This window comes from Thermobia domestica, chromosome 2, assembly GCF_964235325.1.
Source record: "Thermobia domestica chromosome 2, izTheDome1.hap1.1, whole genome shotgun sequence".
NCBI classification, from domain to species: domain Eukaryota; kingdom Metazoa; phylum Arthropoda; class Insecta; order Zygentoma; family Lepismatidae; genus Thermobia; species Thermobia domestica.
Genome location: NC_137455.1, coordinates 283,836,928 through 283,857,011, shown reverse-complemented (window position 1 = coordinate 283,857,011; position 20,084 = coordinate 283,836,928). Strand labels below are relative to the sequence as shown.

The window sequence follows — 20,084 nt, the reverse complement described above, 5'->3', positions numbered from 1 at the left end:
ATTGGTTGAATAAGGGCGGAGATAGACCAGATAATACGAAAATTTAGCTAAAATCGCTGATAAAATCGTTATATTAAATGTTGTATGTGCAATTTTCCTCTGATCTGTCTCATTTCTGCTCTTCTTTTGTCCTTCATTGAAATGTATTGTGGAAGTATCAAGTAGGAGTTACATTTCAACAGCGACAACTTACTTTTGGACAGCTGCTTCATTCGGGAGTTGTGCACATGGAAACATACACAATAAATATATCTGTAACAATTTACCAAATGCACGTATCTTAAAACTATTGCTACCGTTATTTTTCTGCTTAAATTCTAACCCAAAATCATGTATCATACTGCTCTATTCCTATTTACAAAACTTGACCTGAATTCAAGATGGTTGCTGTCAAGGTTCACCTTACCGTACGACTTCCCCTTAGATATAGTAAGTACCCACATTGTTGTTATTGACTTTTTATTATTAACAGGTCGTTTACAAGGGGTGGTACTGAATGTATTGTGCAATTGTCGACATGGATACGCGACATTTCAATCTGTCATTTTGGTTAATTCCACTTCGAAAACGCAGCTGCTTTTTTGTGTGGTCTTTCTGTGGGACTTCCTTCCTCTGAGTGAAATTTTACGGTAGGTTTCGATATGAGCTCATTCATACTTCCCTTGTAAGAATTAAACACGTGATACAAATGTTCAAAATTAACACACACACACACACACACACACACACACACACACACACACACACACACACACACACACACACACACACACACACAAACACACACACACACAAAAAAAAAAAAGTATACACGCAGAAAAGCTAAAACATACATGAAAATGGAATATCTCTGTTTCACAAGGAGACCGTGAGAATGACAAATGATGGAATGAAGAAAGTAGGGTAACCACAAGAAAACTCACTCACATGGTGTACGTCCACCACAAAGCCCACTTGGCGCGAGATGGAATCGAATCAGAGATAAACGCTCTACATTGTCACGCTTTGTTTGTATATGGAAGTATTAGAAATTAGCCTTGTATTGTTCTGCGACAAAGGAGCTCCCAGAACTTTGGAAACATCCCTCACTCCAAATGTGCGTGCGTAAAAACGCGAGAAAGAGAGAGAGAGAGAAAATAATCTCAACACAATATTTCTGCACTGACACTGAACCGCACTACAAACGAAAATGGAAAATAAAATCTTTGAGTTTAACGTCCCACGATAATGCCTGTTAGGCTAAGGGAGACGATAATAAAGCAAGTAAATGATGAAACAATTAGTGGAATGAGAGTGGGAGGAAATGGGAGTACCCGAGGAAACTCACGAGCACGATGTTATCCACCACAAACTAACTTGGCCGGGGATCGAACAAGGACACCATGCACCAGAGGTAAGCGCTTTACCACAGAGCCACCATGCCCTCTGCACTAAGAACGAAGTTAAAGGAACGCCAAGGGAGGACAACTGAGATCATCCCGCCCCCTTTTCTCCCGCAGAACAGTTTAATCCTTTAAAATTAATAAGACCTCTCTATCCGAATGTTTAATATATATGCAATTATCTCTGCTCATCTCACCACTAAGGTTTTTCTCACTACAACCCAGAATGTCAAATCTTTCTCTCTCTTCTTAATTCTACGGAGATGATTTACTGAATTCAATATGTGTTCGACAACAAAATAGACACACAATGTTTCAAGTAACTGCTAAGTGACTTGGATTATTAACTGGACATCTACATCAGTGGTTGACCAACTTATGAAACTTCTGAGCTACCGAACCGTTTCTAAATCGTATTGTGAGCTACCAACTAAAAGAACTGCCAGCTTTCTTCTCTTTAAATTTTACATTTGTTTATTGCCTATAAACTTACATTTCAAGGTTAGCCAACCGGAGCGTTAACGCGATCTGCCGGAAAAGTCGCCGTGAGCTACCTACCAGCAGCTCGCGATCGACGGTTTGGCGATCACTGATCAACATAATAAGACGGAAACATATATCGGAATTCAAAACAGAGAGAAAATGCTGCTGCATCCCGCCTCATGCATCTATAACCACATTTATATAGTTATGTCGTGGTTCCTGTTCACAAGAACGTCCACGTACAGGCAATAAGGGTAACTGTCGAGGTAAGAGGTAGCTACCGGAGAAGATCGTCCGAAATATTAACAGACTTACATTACATACAAGATACCCACCTGACTTACCGTAGATCTCAATACACATTTCGAGTTAGTGTTTTAAATTAAAATGCTGTTATACGCACAAACCTCTGGTGACTAATATGAATGCTCGATGCCAGCAGCGAAAACCATGGAATGCGGAGGTCGTGAAATTATTCGTTTTAGAATTAGTTTCCCCTCACATCCGACCGAGTTTAAATCCCAAAGCCTACTTAGTCCATTATCTGTCTGTCTGAGGTGAATGAAGGAAAGTTTAATAACGCAATAACAAAACATTCTCAAGGTCAGACGATGGTTACTGCTAATGATCGTCTGACCAAGAACTATAAGCATCAAATGGTTCAAACATTGTAACAGAATGTAACACCGTGCATCAAGTAAGGGTACTTATACTTAGAAAGACCGATGATGGGTTGATGAGCACAAAGTGGTTAAATATATGCAGGTGTCTGCGCATTGAACCAACCACAACTGGTGCTGGCAGTGAGAATAGGAAAACTTTTTTCTCTCTCCATCGCGTCACCTAAGATCATAAAATAGGAATGGTTCAAGTCTTTCTAGTCATAGTGTCATACTGTCATGACAAAGGTAACGTATCGGAACACGAAGGAGTATTAGTACACTGTGTCCTTAAATTGATATTTCAGGGTTCGTTCTCAACCAACTCAAGTTCTTTAGAGTAATTTTACTTACTGTTTACATAATATTAATTTGCTTATATGTCTATGAATTAATTAGCGCTTCACAAATATAAACCACAGTAGAAAGCAATGTTTATGTGAAATTTGAGTCTTTGAATCAAAGCTCGTCATGGTTATTTTCAGTGGTAAAATGCTTATCCATTGCATTATTTGTATTTCTCTTGGTTCTTTCCAAATTAAAACTATCCTTTCAACAATCAGAAGTACTTTACTTTATATCAAAGGGATGAGTCTAAGAAATATAAATTTTCTTTCTTTACAGGATCGTAATACGGAATTTTAAATCGTGCATTAGCCTGGTGTGATTATACAAAAATCAAACCGTGAGTTAGTTATGACTGCTAACGAAGGATTGAATCACGAGCTTCCTAGACAAGATTAGAATCTTCTGTTGGCTCTCTCGGTCTCGGTCGATATAACAATGACTTATCAAAATATGTGGCTCTTCGTATTATCTACGGTAACAGATATTCACTAACAACCGCTCTACGGGTGACTTAGACATTCATATTAATTATAATAAATTTGTTTCGACAAAAGAAAAACGTAACTGCACTTTATTTCTTTTGATCACCTATTCGTGATGTTTTCTGGGAATTATGTATTAACCAACAAGAGTTAGAGTTCTGACATTTAAGAAGTCTACATTTTTTTTTCTTTTAACCAGCTCGTGACTCATATTACGTACAACTAATAGATTTCACCGGTGTTTGCTGAAATTGTTTTCTCTCTATCTTTAAGGCTATTAACAAATGTTTTATATAAATTTTCAACTTAACGTAAGCGACAATCCTGTATGTTACACACGATATTAGCAAACTACACATAATGTAAACATTCATCAAAGAACCTTGTTCACATTGCACATTATTAAGTCAGCATTCACATTTTAACTATACTTTCTACGATACTGCTCTAACGACGGACTACAGCAAACGAGCGAATGAAGAAGTGTGAAAATTATAAAGAAAGAAGACAAAAAATACTCCGCAAAAGCTTATGCACCTGATAACCCACAACAAGTACACACAGCACAACTTGAAATTTCACCTTGTGCTGCAGAGGTCACTGCCTGCCTACCAGTAAGTACCCTGGGTTTTATGTACAAGTATTGTCCATATGTACGCAAAATATGTAATTAAATTCTCCACATATAACGAATTACTTTAAAATAAACTATCTCCGGAAAAGATCTGCATTGCCAATTATGTTCGTTTCAAAGGAAGGTAAGGATTGTATGGATTTACATGCACACTAGTACTTTGTGTATATTTGATATTTTGGATTATAGCCATAGAATATCATCACCCTCCAATTTAATTTCGACCTTTGAAATATTTGCCAATATAGTTTTTTTTTTATTTTTAATACAATATAAAAGGAAATTATATTGTAACGGTGGTCCTCATTAAAACGAAAGTACTAGTGTACACCTTGGTGTGGATACAATTTTTTTTTTAGCTTACTAAAATAATATTAAACATTGTCATCAAATGATACAAAGTATTTAATAACAACTGAAAAGAATAAAAATTAAGAAAGTACATTGCCCTAAAGAAAATAAATAAAATAAGTGAAACGATGCTGGGCTAATTAACACAGATAGTCATTTAAGTTCAGATTTCTAGAAGACTATGTCAAACATGTTTTAAAAATCGAATATTTAAAGATTTACTGCATTTTGACTTACGGAAGGAATGTTACCAGCTTAATTTTAGCTACCGACTTTAACAAACTTTTTGCATTTCAACAAACTTGATGCATTTAAAAATTAAATTAGTTTTGGTTTGACAATTTTAGTTTAATATATAAGAGTTAATTAAAGGAAAATGTTGAGTGTTATCAACATAATATCAAATAATTTTATTTATAACTAATTGGAGTAAAGTTGCGATGATTACCATTTTTCTGAGATATTCGCCTTTATGATAATGATTATGTGATCCATTAAAACACAAAATTTGATGAAGTTTTCTACGTATTCTACTTTCTCTAATTCTTGTAAAGACATGTAAAGACGCATGTAAAATCTTTGTGTTCTCGGCACAGTTTTTCTCAATAATAAGGATATATTCCGACTTCATTATTAAATCTGCGTTGGAAATGCATTTCATAAAGACCGACGCAAATTTCAGTACTATACAGTAGATTCAACAGCGGAAATCTCTACCAGCATTACACAATTGCTTTACTCAGCAGGAGAGAGAGTTTCTCTTAAATTCCAATAACATGACTTTGTTACTACTGTACTTTACGTGTCATTTTATCGGATCTTTGTTACAAGCATCATTATAGGAAGTTTACAAGGATGCAGTCGTCCTAAACCTGTCAAATGATGACTGGACTCGCCATATTATTATTACATACAGCAGGATCGAACAACGCCAAACTTAGCTCTCAATTAAATATATTGACTAGATTTGTATTTCGAAAATAAGGATTCCTGCTTGCTTAAACTAATAGAGTAAAATATTACATTCCCTGTAATGTTTCGACTTTAAAAGCCATTCTAATTAGAAATTAGAACAATAGTTATTTAAATATATATTCAAATACAGATTATTTAGATATATATTTGATGTTTTAATTTATTAAAATGAAAATTATTAGTTATTTCTTGTATACCACACCAAGAATACTGGGATGATAAAATGTATAAATATATATATGCACATGAGTTGAAAGGAAGTACAGGTATATAAAAAAAAATCATAACACTCAATATAAATTGGTCATTACAGGTTAAGGAAATATGAGAACTAGAATCACATTTTGATCAAATTAATTCTAAATCATGTACGTTACTAACATAAACCTAGACGCAAAGAAAAACAAAAATATATATATTCTTTGTATCTATAACTATTTTCAGTCACTCCAAATGTTCTCATCTTTGGAACAGGATCCAGGTAAAACAACGACAGGTTAAGCAAAATAAGCACAAATTTTGAGATTATAGGAATTCCTGGTCTCATTCTTACATTGGTCATACTGGATGATGGGGGATGCAGTAATGCAAAAAGGCCTCCAAGATGAAAACATTGGAAAGGTAACTGAACTTAGCGAAGTTACACACATGACCTATACAAATGTTAGTTATAAAGGGGGCAAAAAAGAAATTAAGAAATAAAAAAAATACATCATTTAAGCTCTCGTGTGATCCTAGTTTGCATAAAATTATATTTGTATTTATATATATATATTTTTGGGATAGGCACAGGTTTCAGGATCTTGGACCACTGCAGAAGTTCCGTGAGAAGGAATAGAAAAAGGATCCCATATTGATGATCTGCTCCAGAATTCTTCTCGTACGCATAATAGTTCTACTAACAACCACACCGAGAGCAAACTTACCTGTTCCTGTTTCTGAGAGGAACATTATACACATTGTACATAATGACAAACACAAAATCAAAAGGAAAAATGTTATTTACCTCATGTTGATCAGGTACTGAGCAAGGGCTACTGAATCTGGATTTCCTGTGATTGTTATAGTCCTGTCAGTACTACCACCTTCCCTTTCTTCACAGTTGGAAATCCTAATCATTGCACCACTGATTTGTCTGCAATACAAAAGCTTTCATTAGCAATATATATATATATATATATATATATATATATATATATATATATATATATATATACATATGGCTGGTTTATATTATCATATACTAGTACAATGATGAAAAATTTAAACTATAACAAAAAATATCGCCACATAAATAAAATATTTACAGTACAATTATTACGTACTTATTACTTAAATCAAAAGGATTGTACAAGTTACGCATCTTTTAAATTAGTTTCCATTTAAAGAATGAGGTCTCACATGGCATGTATGATTAATTACCAACTACGTACGAACACGGAAAAGTCCATTATTAATTATTATTTTTATTCTGAAATAATGTGTGTAAATATATATGTATAATCTGGATCTCTTTCTGCCTTTTCTGTTGTTCAATTCACTTTTCTTCCTTCTTCGTCTTCGATGAACTGTTTTAGCGTTGGAAAACCATAATGTTGTGATAATTGCAGTTTCACCATTTTCTGGTAAAAATTCACTCCAACAACGTTAGATTAGTTCTGTTAATATGCAAATTCCAATAAAGCACAACATAAATCATTATTATTCTTTTCATGAGAAAATTTTTCGCAAAATCTGTCAGTTATTTCCAATAATACCTATATCTGAATTCAAGGGTGTTTTGTGAGGAACATGATTTCCGATAAAGAAATAAACTCAAGCACTACGGTGCAAATTAAGTGGAACGGATTATTTCACTATAAATGAAGCTCCGTTGGTTATGCTGTTGCTCCTACCAAGGAATAATAGATCAAATCAACATAGATAACTAAGGAGCTACACAGATATTAATTGGTTTCGTGCTTTATCTGTGGAGATTACAATAAGTTTTTTCAAGTTAAATGAAGAAAGAAAAAGAAGAAAAAAAAAGATAATTGGAATGGTAAGTATACACATTCGACAAAAGTGACCGCGAAAAGGTGACCTTAACTGATTAACTGTACTTTACTCTTCGAAGTGAAAATCATGTATTACATATAGCAGTGATCAATATCTGAAAGTCAGCACCTTCAGCATTTAGGTGGAGGTATCAAAAAGTTCGTGCAATCATCTAGGTGACGAACTACGAACCTCCTCGGACAGGATTTTATAGTTAAATCCTCGTATGCTAACCATGCAAATTGTAGACTATTTCTTTCTTTTTTTTTCTTCTCTCTCTCGTAAATCACTGAAGGTGCGATGGTTGACAAAGCTTGATGCACTGCGCGTCATTAAGTTCCTCAATCTTCAGGTGAAATCAGCAAAGCAGATCCATGAGGAGATGAAAGCTCATCCTATGAGATGCTATCCGAGTGGAAACTGCAATTCCAAACTGGACACATGAACACCGCAGACGCCTCTAGATCTGAAAAATCATCCACTGATCACGCCGCCTTGATGGAGAAAGTTCAGAAGATCATAATGGAAGACAGGAGGATAACCACTGTAAGTGTTATGGGTCTGCCTGGAATATCATTCACAATATACGCTGCATCTTCAGAAAGTGTCAGTACGGTAGGTGTCACGACTGTTCACACATACCTTTCCAGAAGAGAAATTCTGAAAACACTGCAAGGGAAATGTTGCATCGCTGTGAGGTGGATGAAGAGGGCATTTCCGGCAGACCAGTGACAATGGCTGAAAGTTGGGTTTACCTTTACGACCCAGACACAAAGGAAAATGAGCGAACAATGGAAAAAACTCCCCTCCTCCATCCCTAAAAAGGCACAGCTGTACAAGTCTACCGCCAAAGGTGATGCTTTCCGTTCTCTGGGACTACCACAAGTGCAACTTTTATTATTCCTATAACCTAAGTTACGAGACGAACTGGATTGGTCCCAAAAGGGGTGCTGTTGTTGGCAGACAATGCTCCAGCTCATTCTGCCCATGCATCCATGATGAAGGCAATGAAATTAGGATATGAAATATTGTCCAACCCCCATACTCACCGGACCTAGTACCAAGAAACTTCTTTCTCCTCCCAGAAATGAAGCATCCACTCAAGATAGCATTCTGACAGTAGAAGGACGTCATTTATGAGGTTAAGCTGAGATTTCAAAGCCAAACTGCAGACTTTTACAAAACAGGTTTACGGAAAATTTAGAACTGTTGGCAAAAATGTGTCGCTAGGCATGACGACTAGTAGAGAAGCACTAATACCATCACATTGTCAGCATTCTCCAGAGTGGATTTATTTCTTCTAAGTGACTGCACGAACTTTTTGATATCCCTAGTATATTCACTAAAGGTTGTGAGTCTAGTTTCAGTTGACGGCATACTAAATTTATCGTAGTACATTGGAATCTTTATGGTAGCATTCCGTCATTTTTGAATATTTCCGCTAATAGAAAGCGGACAGTTCAACAGATCTTGTTGATGGCAAATGGACGTTTAACATGGTCTTTTGTCATACCCATCTTAAAAACAAAGAACTCTATTAAAACATTAAAATACTACATTGACGCTTAAATTCTCCGGACATTTAGTCAACAGTCACCTAAATAAGATGAATTATCCAACTCAAGAATTCACAATAAAGAACGTGATAAAAGAGCAGGTAGACGATATACACAGTGAACAATATATATATATACACTTTACGTCAATGTCCAAGTATGTTCACAGTCATTTCAATGAGATTTACTAAATTATGTGACATGTGCGTCTGAGGGTCTACAACAAACAAAAAATATTATTTTATATATATAATTTATTATACTGTATATATATAAAAGGTGAATTTGTCTGTAAAACCCAGTTTTTGTTTAGCTAATTAGTTTCGTTTGTATGTTGCAGATAAAGTGAGGGAAGTCTGACGGTAATTACAGCCTTCTACGTCAACTCTTCTGGTACCTTTAGCAATTTAAAGATGGCGCATCGACTTGAGAATTACTACAAGAAGGAGTGCGCGATGTTGTTAGTCTTTTGCAGACAAAGAGACAGAAATCACTTCACATTCATCGAGAATTGGTAGAAGTCTATGGAGAGTGTGTTGCATCGCAGAAACAAATGTATGTGTACTGTAAGGCATTCGCAAGTGACCAGATGATAGAAGTGGCAGACAAGCATCTTTCGTCACCGACAGAAATGGGTGTGATGTTAATGCGAGGATTCGTGAAGACAGAAGAGTTATGTTGCATGACACTGCAGACGCACTGCAAACCTCGTATGGTTTATTGAGTATCGTCCCTGACTAGCTTGGCTTCAGTAAATTGTGCACGTGCTAGGTGTAAAAACATTGAGGACCAAAAATACTTTCGAATGGGCACTTCCCTGACCCACTTCATACTATATGCCCAAGAAGGAAATTCATTCCTTTAACGCATCATAACGATAATGAAATTCCAATACCCCTATGGACACCTGAATCAAAGCGCAAGAAACATCCGTCGTCACTGCGGCCAAAAAATTCAAGACCATACCATTTACCAAGAAAACAATGACTCGATGGAGCCGTCAGGGTATTATGTTGAATTTCAGGCAAAGGGTACGAGCATTAATTGCGGACACGTACTACCAAACAATGGACGGGCTGAAAGCAACAATATGTCAGAAACGAAAAAGGGCACTATGAGAGGGGTATTATGTACCATCCACCGTATAACTGATTTAACCCCTTCCAACTACCATTTGTTTGGGTCCTTATAGAAACACCTTCATGGGTAGCGTTTCGATACAACGTAAGAGGCACAACAGGCTACGGTTACCTGGAGCAACATCTCTTTTCAAAGAGCATAGACGATTTGGTGTCACGTTGGAATGAATGTTAGGATCGCAATGGTTCCTATGTCGAATATTAGAATGATCATGTAGCAAACATGATACAATTTCAGATAGTTATCCATGCACGTGTTTCAATAAATCGAGAAATTCACCTTACTTTTTGATACATACACATCCACACACATATTTATATCTAGGAGCACGAGTTTTTCGCACTAAGAATTTGAAAATTTCGCGTTTCATTTTTCATATTTAGCATTTTGTAGGTCTTGTAGAAAAGAATTCACCGACATTTTTACAATTGTTTCTTTTATTCACAGATCACTATAAAAATAAACCATTAATTATCTAAAAACAAAATACACTGAATATTTTACTTGACTGTCAATTTCACTTTTATATGGTTTTTTAATCAAACTGGACGAAAATTAGTAACTAAACTTACTACAAGTAGGAAAGTTTTGCTGTCTTCTGAAAATACATAGCACAAGTAACATTTAAGCATTAAACATAAGCATGTTATACGTTTCCACAATTTTCTCCTTCATTGTTATACGTTTGTCATTTATCACCAGTCCATACTTTAAAAAACACCCTCACAATTGGCATTGCTTGTTGGAAACCACACATATGTAAGTGCATTTACAACAAACTTCGATCATTACTTCGGAACTCCCCATCCAGCTGCAATGGTGATGGCTAACGCGCAACATATTCTCTATAGCCGTGTCCGAATCACCCAAAATGCACCGTTCATCCCACGTTCTACCGTTCCGTCAGCGGAAAACTAACGTCTTTAAATTAATGAAAACGTATTTTTAAAATTTCGCGCAAAACTGTCAATTTCGCGTTTTATCGCGCACCGCAAACCAATGAAAATACACACAGAATATCGTAAGTCAAGAAACTGAGAATTACTTAATTCTGACGCATTTCGATTTATCGCGCATTGCGAAAAGCTCGTGCTTCTACTTATATCTATCTCAAACTAACAAAAACTGAAATTTGTTTCCCAAGTTACATCTACTAAAGAATTCAATGAATACGTAAATATAGCTGCTGTTAACAATATTTTTGTTTCCTTTCGATATAATTTTAACGAGTTTCGCATCCGTTTTTGAAATCCATTTCATATGAATGAAATTATCAAAGTATTGTCTTAAAGTATTGTAGAACTTAAATGACATGTAGTCCTTCATTTCTCTTAAAATATCAATCCTTTAACTATATTTTATCCAATAAACAAGAGTTGCATCTAAAATTTATTCGTTTTGCGTTTCTCAAATTCTACAGACAAAATCAAACAATAAAAATTAATATGAAATTGCGTAGTAGAATCATAAAACACCCATGCCTTACGTAAACTGGAAACCAGTTTTGTGTTTAGAAAACTAAAACACTGACTTAAAATATTGACGAATATAGGTAAATATAAAACCTCCATTACATTAAAACAGGTGAAAGTTTTCAAAAAGAAGATCTGTTTGGTAATATGTTCCACATTTACTACCTTCTTATATGTATGATTTTACCTGTGCATATAATTCCCGAAGAAAAACTTCTGACATGATTCAAAGTTTAAGATGCTTTGTCTGAGAATGCTATCGAGGAGAGTTCCATTAGTTTAAAGTGCATGGATATTTTATGGTAATGACATGTTTACTATGACAAACTAACTATTTCGAAAGAATGGGAACTTGCGGCAAATGTAATGACATTGATATCTCTGACACTTAACTCTATGGGATTGTTAATCAAAAGAAGAACCAACTTACCTGATTTCTGCTATTTTTGTTCCTCCCTTGCCAATAATGCAGCCAATAAGTTCATTTGGCACTGTCATTTCATGGGTTTGGGTTTGTGAACCAGCTGTTCTGTTTTGGTTATTGGTGCGTAACTGACTGCCTGCCAGAGCTGCAAGGGCTAGAAAGATTAACACACTTTGAATTTACTAACTCTGAGAGTTAGCTAACATCAACTTTAGTAATTCAGATTTGAGATGAAATAATTTTAGAGTAAAAAGTAGGAAACATTCTAAGTTATAGTTATATGTGCAAATTAATCTCCTTTGGTTTCTGTCTAATGCTTTAATTTAATAATGTAGATTTGCTGATAACTGTCAAGTGTTAGAAACAAAATACGACAATGATTTTAAAACAGCAAAATGAAAGGAGGATGCCACATTAGGACAAATGTATCCTACTGGTATTTCTGTACGGGACACTGAGTCCCAGTGGCAATGAAATGAATCAACATTCTATATTTAACACCTATGTGTATTGGAATGAAAATACTCGCAAGTGATTATAATTATGGAAGTTTGACAAACATAATTCTAATCACTTCATCGTTATATTCATATCGAAGTAGTTTTATATGAGGCATTTATTGATATCAATCCTCCTTGTGGCTAACCGATTAGCGTATGCGCCTTTGGCGTGGGAGACCCGGGTTCGATTACCGGCGAGAGCTCATGTGGTGTGGATTCCACGTTAAGCTGTAGGTCAACGTGTTACATAGCCTCGCTGCTGAAAAGGACTCTAAACTGAAAGGACTCAAATCAACATCAATCCTCCTATAGGTAATACGGTGTGAAACAAATTTTGCCACTAGTTGTACTAAAACAACAAATCACCTATGGTTGTACTAGAAATTATATTGCGACATGTCCTAATAGTAGCGAAAAAGTAACGTCTTTTTCCAGAACCGAGGGTAAATGGGACGGGACGTACTGTTTACAGTGGAATCTACACTACACTACTTTGCTACATATCCGAAGCAAGCACCCATGCCGGGAACTGAACTCAGGACCACGCAGGGAAAGCATGGCACTAGCGAGCAAGAATTTGGAAATGATCACCACATTTCAGGGCAAATGACTTATTGTGATTATTAATTAGTTTCACAAATTAAAAAAAAAAAAAAAAATGGAAAATGGTGAAGGCAACTCGTATGGTCTCTTAGTTCCCTGAATCTATGAAATGAAATGAAAAAAAAAATCAACAACAACTTAGAAGTTAAAATTAGTAATGACGACAGAAAAATCGGCAAGGCTCGAACAACACAGTATTTACAGTACTGGTTTAATATTATTTCTTTCCGAGTTTATTTAATTCTATTTTAAGATGAGATTCAGGAGGCCGGAACCACCACAACTGCAAATTACGTATCGAACGAAAGTTTTTATTCATATATACAGATTAACTTGAATATGAACCTTATGCGATACTATTTTCAGTAGTCAACTGAGTCGTATCTCATGTTCCAAACATTATTTGAAAACACAAAATGAACTTTAGTCACCGATCATTTTTTCTTTCTTTGTTAATGGAGGTTGATGTCTTAAATATTTTGTCTGGGTTTGGAAGCATTTTACCGCAGATACGAACAGTAAATCCTAACACACGACTGTAATTATGAAAAAAGAATATATGTATGTCAATATTTCAATGTTTAAAAAAAAAGATAAATCAACAATGGTGAAAGTGTACAAGATAAAGGCAATATAAAACTGAAATTGTAACAAATTAAAATTATGGACAAATATGTACATTTTAATTCTTGGTTAAAGAAGAACCATTCTTTGCTAATAACTATACAACAAAATGTGGCATTCTATGGATGCTAAATCTAGGCAGTGTATTTCAATACAACAAGTAACATCAGTATGTAACTCCTAAAACAACTGCAGATTATTTCTGAGATATTGTAAAAAAAATATTGTGTCTTTTGCTGTGTAATGTATTTACATAAAGGAGTTTCAAATTTAAAAATATAAACATACACTGGTGGAAATTTACTTATAAGCAGTCCCGTTATATATCGTCCGATTCAAACGAAAATACCCACAACAACATCTCTCCGTAGACGAAAGGCTAATCACAGTATCTGTAGATGGCATTTTACTAGTAGTCTGAAGGTTGCTGGACAACATGGCGAGTGTACTCATGTTTGTGTCTGCAATGTCAGGACGACGCCAACAACGCCTACGATGTCATTAACTTTCACCGTGTCAAGTAGTGGGCTGAGAAAAGTCAACAGAAAGTCATGGTCACAGGGTCATGAAGGTCAGTGTGTTATCGGTGATGTTTATAACGGAAGAGAGAGGATTCCAGCAACAAACGTTATCTCTGGTGTCTCCCCGACGCACTAAAAGACGACAGTACAGAAGGATAGTTTGAATCGCTCTAACTGTAGGATGACGACAGCCAGTGTAATCACAGCTACCAAGCAGCCCCGCTCGATGTAAGCACAAACATTAAACAATCGATTGTTGGAGACAGAGCCACATTTTTGCCTGCAACAAGTACCCTGGTACTTGCTCATCGCCAAAAGGTCTCGACGATGTCGGGAGAGACTGCAGTGGCATCATGAATAGAGGATGATGTTTTTCAGTGACGAGAGCTTTCTCAGTTTTGAATAGTTAAGGCTTTGCGCGTGGCCAGACATGCAGGTGAGCGAGAAAATCCAGCTTATGTTCAATTCACCATACAAAACACATCTCTATCATCATGCTATGGCATTAAACTATACATTTTGCTCGCCTCTAATCTTTATTCAAAGTATATACTGCGTCACTGTGAATTCGTGACATTAAACCTGTCTCTGTTATTACCTGGACACTTTGTGGAACTCCATTTCCACCAGGATAATGTGCGTTCTCGTCAGAACAAATTTGTGTGCTTTATTTCGTATGCGCTTCTTACCCTGGTTTGCTCGTCTCCGGACTTAAGCTCTAACGATCACGTGTGAAACGTGGCGGAACGGCGCTTGACGAACAGTCGAGTTACAGCAACAACCAACACCCAGCTACCGCAAGATTTACAGCCGGATATAATACTCGACAGTCAAATATTCAACAACTGTACGACCAGCCAACTGTCCGAATGGCTATATGTGTGGCTGGTCGGAGTGATCTACACGTGCTATGAAGGTGAGTACCATACATCTTCAACACCGTATATACAATATTTAGAATTTACACAAGTGCCATGCTGGGACCACTCTCGCCCACCATCACCTTTTTTGGTAGAAACTTTGGAAAACGTTCATGAATTCCTATTAGGTGTTCTTAAACGTGTTTCTACCACTGTAAACAGTGTACAGCATTAATATATGTATTCAGCTGGACAGATAAGTTAATTCACCAATGTATTGTATATATTTGTAATTTTTTTCGTCGTTATACTATTATTTCCTCTTGCTGAATTTAAATTGTGGATTACACTTTATAACTCACAGTTGTTGATACGGAGCCGCGGAATCAGGTTCATGCATTAACTCGTAATACGCTTAATTTGTTTTCTTGTGTACGTTAATGTGTTCCGTGTTAAGTATTGAAATGTTACAGAGATGCATAATAATACTAACTATACATCGTTTATGCAAGAAATGATATTTCAATTTTTCGTACCTAGTAAGTAGATAATACATTTTAAAGCTATAGTGTCAAGAGAATCTGTGACAAAATTAATGGGAAGGAGCTTTTTACCTTTCTTAAGATTCTAACTAACTTGGAAACCTTTCGGTACAAAAAACATCCCAGAACCCTTTTCCTAAAATATTCCTAATCATATTTCCATTCAGAATACTTTTATAAAGATACATAAAAAAAACGATTTTATACAATCGTCTATACGTAAGTAATTACGGAGCTCTTAAAACAGGAATGTAAATGATACTTCCTTCACAATGTATAGTCACTTAATATGTGCTGAACTGAATGGAAGTTACGTGTGACTATCAACTATATTAGCAATTAATAGTACTATTTACCTGCTGGATTCAATCCTCCAGTATTGTTACTACCCAAACCTCCCAGTCCAAGTGCGGCTAATCCTGCGAGTGGAGTGTTTCCCAACTTGGAAATCTGAAATTAACATGTTGCACTATGCATATTACCTGCTTCTAGAAAGAAAGCGTATTACACTATTAGTCTACTAACTATTCCATAACTTTAGAAAACTACAAATACTGTTTTTATTTTTATAATTATTCATTTCCTTTTACCTTACGTTCAAGAATCGCTTTAAAGGGCATAATATATTCGCTGTAGTCTCCAAGGATAGTGATTTGAATTTCCAGTTCTAATATGTCCTTATGTTCTTGTTATTTAGAATTTAAAACAATATGTAAAATTATTGTGATTTTACACTAGTTCAATAACAAAATAATGTAAGGTAAATACCATTTAGCTTACTTTCACTGACCAGAAATGAGATATAACTGACTTAATGTCGATAATGAAAGATATCAATAAACTATTTCATTGCAGAAACAGAGAGAAAAATGGAGTTCATGGGCATACAATGTATGGGATAAATTTACAGTGAAATTGCCCTTCTGTTCTGCATCGATTTATTTAGAAAACTGTATTCTCACGATTTCACAAAATATGCAGTCCCAAACAACAGTTTGAGCTGAAAGAATGATAGTCATATTCGAAGACAATATCTCAGAAATCTAACTTCCTTCAGATATCCTACTTACATCATTCAGTTACTGGTTTTCCTGACATGGTTAAAACGCATCATATACGATCACTTTTACGACCTCCCTCTCCATTTTCCTCTTCTCTTAATACGAATATAATCGGATTTAATGATTACGATAACTATGTACATGAACAAGGGGACTGCTGGATAAATAAAATGTTATATATTTATGAAGTGTAATAGTGTGAACGATAGATGTTTTACGATTTGTGACAATGTGGTAAATCGAAGTGAAATAAAGAGTTCAAGGAATTATTGATGTAGTCTGATCATCAGGGTAATGATCTGATGAAGTAGTGGAGAAATAAACAGATAAATATTAGGGAGAAAGCATGATTTATAATTTGTAATTGGAGAAGGTATGTTGTGTAGCTATCTATTGGTGACTATTTGGAGGAATTGTATGACAACTGGTAATTAATTCAGGCGAAATATCTTGGTGCTTTATAATCACCAGTCGACAATGAGGACACGTTTACCAATTCGGATAACTGTTTTGAGGAACAATCCAAAATTTGAATGATCAATAACTAGTATCTGAGGATCAACAGGGACCAATACTGAACAGAGACTAGTCGTTAGGTAAAACATATCCCAAGTTCCACCAATAGCGAAAAATAAAACCTACTGAAGACTTGGCTACAACGAGAATAATTGCGAAACGTCAACTTCACAGGAATTTGACCAATAGCACTCTAAAACACCTGCATACATGGTGGACTTTTTAAACCACCTACCTACATAATAACGAGAAACTTTATACTTGATTAAAGGAGACTCCTTACTCCTCTATTATACAAAATAAGTTATTCTAATCAGTAAAATAGGAAGTTGTAACGTATGCAGTAACCAATCACATTTTTAACCATACAATACGTTTACTTATTTGGTGCAGAATTTGTTTTGAACTCTTTTTGCTTTTGCTCGTTCGCAATACTACATTCAAATCAATAGGATTTACAAACAAACAAAAAAAAAGCAAATAATACTTAATAACAATCAAAATATTAAAAAATTCTTCAAATGAGAAAATAAAAATACCTGACTGATATAGAAAAATGTCAAGAAAATGTACTGACACAATTCCATTAATTCTATTTCTGTAGTTCAACAGCCAAATACAATTTATTTTAATTTACTGCATATCACCTAATGTATTTTAACATTTTATATAAAGCTTTTTGATTTATACTGTGATAAATAAACTTGCGCGTTTCAAAATTCATGTGACAGATATGAATTATTCCCCATTATTATTATATACAAAACTGATACAATAAGTATATTATATACATATAATTCTAAAAATGAGACTGTAACGAATACAGAATCCTCTTCTCATGCGTCAAGGTACGCCACAGAGAGATTTAATTTTCGCTGGCATATTAAGCAAAGCGTTTTTGTTCATAAAATATTTCAATACATTTTCTTACATTCTTCCCCCATTTTCTTTTACTTTTTACTAAGAACACTGAGTACCTAATCCACCTTTGTCTTTTATTTCATTGGTTTATATAGGAGAGCGTATTTTTCCTGTTTTCACAATGAACAGGAATTTTTATGGTTTGACCTGAGAGACTTCTGGTTGAAATTCATTTAAATATACACTGCTTTGTGAAAATTAAATTGTGAGACAAAATTTTAATACTGATAAATGAAATTTAAGTTTTTAAATAATATTCAATTAACATATAACAGAAATGCATTTTGACAAAACAAGGGACTACCCGAAGAAGAAATCAGTAACATCAGATTATTAAAATTCATTTTTCACTTATGGGTGCTATAGAACACACATGACATATACAGGATGTTAATAAACCATACCAACTAACCGTGCGAGGAGATTCCTCTAATCACAAAGTTTAAATAAATCTGTGAGAAAAAGTTACTTTTAGAGGTAGAGGCATCCAAAACTGTGGAAAAGCTACATTTTAATATGTTATTTTGAACATAACCGTGGATTTGCCATTCACATCAGTATAAAGGAAGTCACGCATATGTAATCAGAAAATGCATATTCCAGAAATTTATATTGTGGATGCAATGGATTTCCTGTTGGGAATAATTCCCAAACAGACTTCTCAGATATGCTCTGAATTAAAGGTCGATCCGAAGTAGGCAAAAGGTAAGGTTTGACAGAAGTGAATATGTAATATGTTGGCGGAAACATGGAAGTGTTACGAGGCCAATTCCACGCTTCCTCATGTTCTGAATAACGCGTTCTGCGGTGTATTGTTTCATGCTTATACGTGTAGACAACGTGAAATAGGCCAGAAACAATACACTGCAACACGTGTTAATCCAACATGAGGAATCGTGGAACTGGCAGTCCTTAACACTTCCGATTTCAGCCTACACATTACATATTCACGCCATTAAGGTTTACCTTCTGTCTACTTTAGATCTGTCTTAAATTCACACATATGAGAAATCTGTTCAGAGCAGGTCTGGGAATTATATCCTGAAGTAAATCCATTGTGCACATATTACATATTCCTGAAATATGCAGTTTTGGATGCCATCTGTGTGACTTCCTTTACATTGATATTGACCGCCAGTCCACGGTTTCTCATGTTCGAGATAACATGTGTTGAAATGAGCTTTTCCACAATTTTGGAGGTAATAGCTCTGAAACTACGCACTTGAACCCACAGGTTTGTATTAACTTTAATGTGAAGATTCACCTCTTCATTAATCCTGTAATGTTACCTTGTATACACGGTTGAGATGTTTAACTGTTAACGTATTTAAGTTTAAGCAAGTCACTGTTGAACTAGTTAGAGACTACTAACATTATTTAACAATTAAATACATTAACAGTGAATACAAGGTAAGACTTTAAAATCATACATTATAAAATCTATGTTAATTTCAAAGAAGAAAGAAAACATCTCCATATAAATCAATGGGCTAGAAACAAAGATATCTTCGGGTACTCAATACCTTTAACCTAGGAATATTCCTTTTTGTATATTACATGACAACATTTACTCCTAATAGTACAAAAAAAAAAAAATAATAATAATAATAATAATAATAATAATAATTCTTCTTAAAACTAGTCATGATACGCACAATATCAGTCTTTTAGAACACAAAGTCCTACATTCTAAAATATAATTCATGAAATGCTTTCATATAATTCATGCATATTATAATCTCTGAAAATGAGTTTTTGTGAACACTCCAAGAGTATTGTACAAAACACAGTCCAAAAGACTACCTTAATCATTCTGGGTATCCGAAAACTCACCACTTCTGTTATCACCACTTTGAGTATTTTATTACCATCAAACTTACAATAACACAGAGCGAACGAGCCTAAAACCACACTGCTGTAGTGACCTGCTTCTGGCAGCGAAAGAGGCAAGGAAGGTGGTGAGCTGCAGTAAAAATGCTGGAAAGGGATTGCT

The 20,084-nt window shown here is 35.0% G+C and overlaps 1 protein-coding gene across 11 annotated transcripts in view; it reads right to left on the bottom strand.

Annotated features, from left to right (window-relative positions):
* Positions 1-20,084, bottom strand: part of mub (poly(rC)-binding protein mub) — a 334,826-nt gene that overhangs the window by 35,924 nt on the left and 278,818 nt on the right. For 9 of the 11 annotated variants that reach the window (XM_081748789.1, XM_081748796.1, XM_081748786.1 and 6 more), the window contains 3 exons: positions 15,950-16,043; positions 11,950-12,097; positions 6,321-6,449 (listed from right to left, as the gene is read on the bottom strand). In XM_081748789.1, coding sequence (XP_081604915.1) covers positions 6,321-6,449; positions 11,950-12,097; positions 15,950-16,043 — 371 coding nt within the window. The remainder of the gene's footprint in view (positions 1-6,320; positions 6,450-11,949; positions 12,098-15,949; positions 16,044-20,084) is intronic. The other 2 variants (XM_081748792.1, XM_081748794.1) reach the window with 1 other exon arrangement.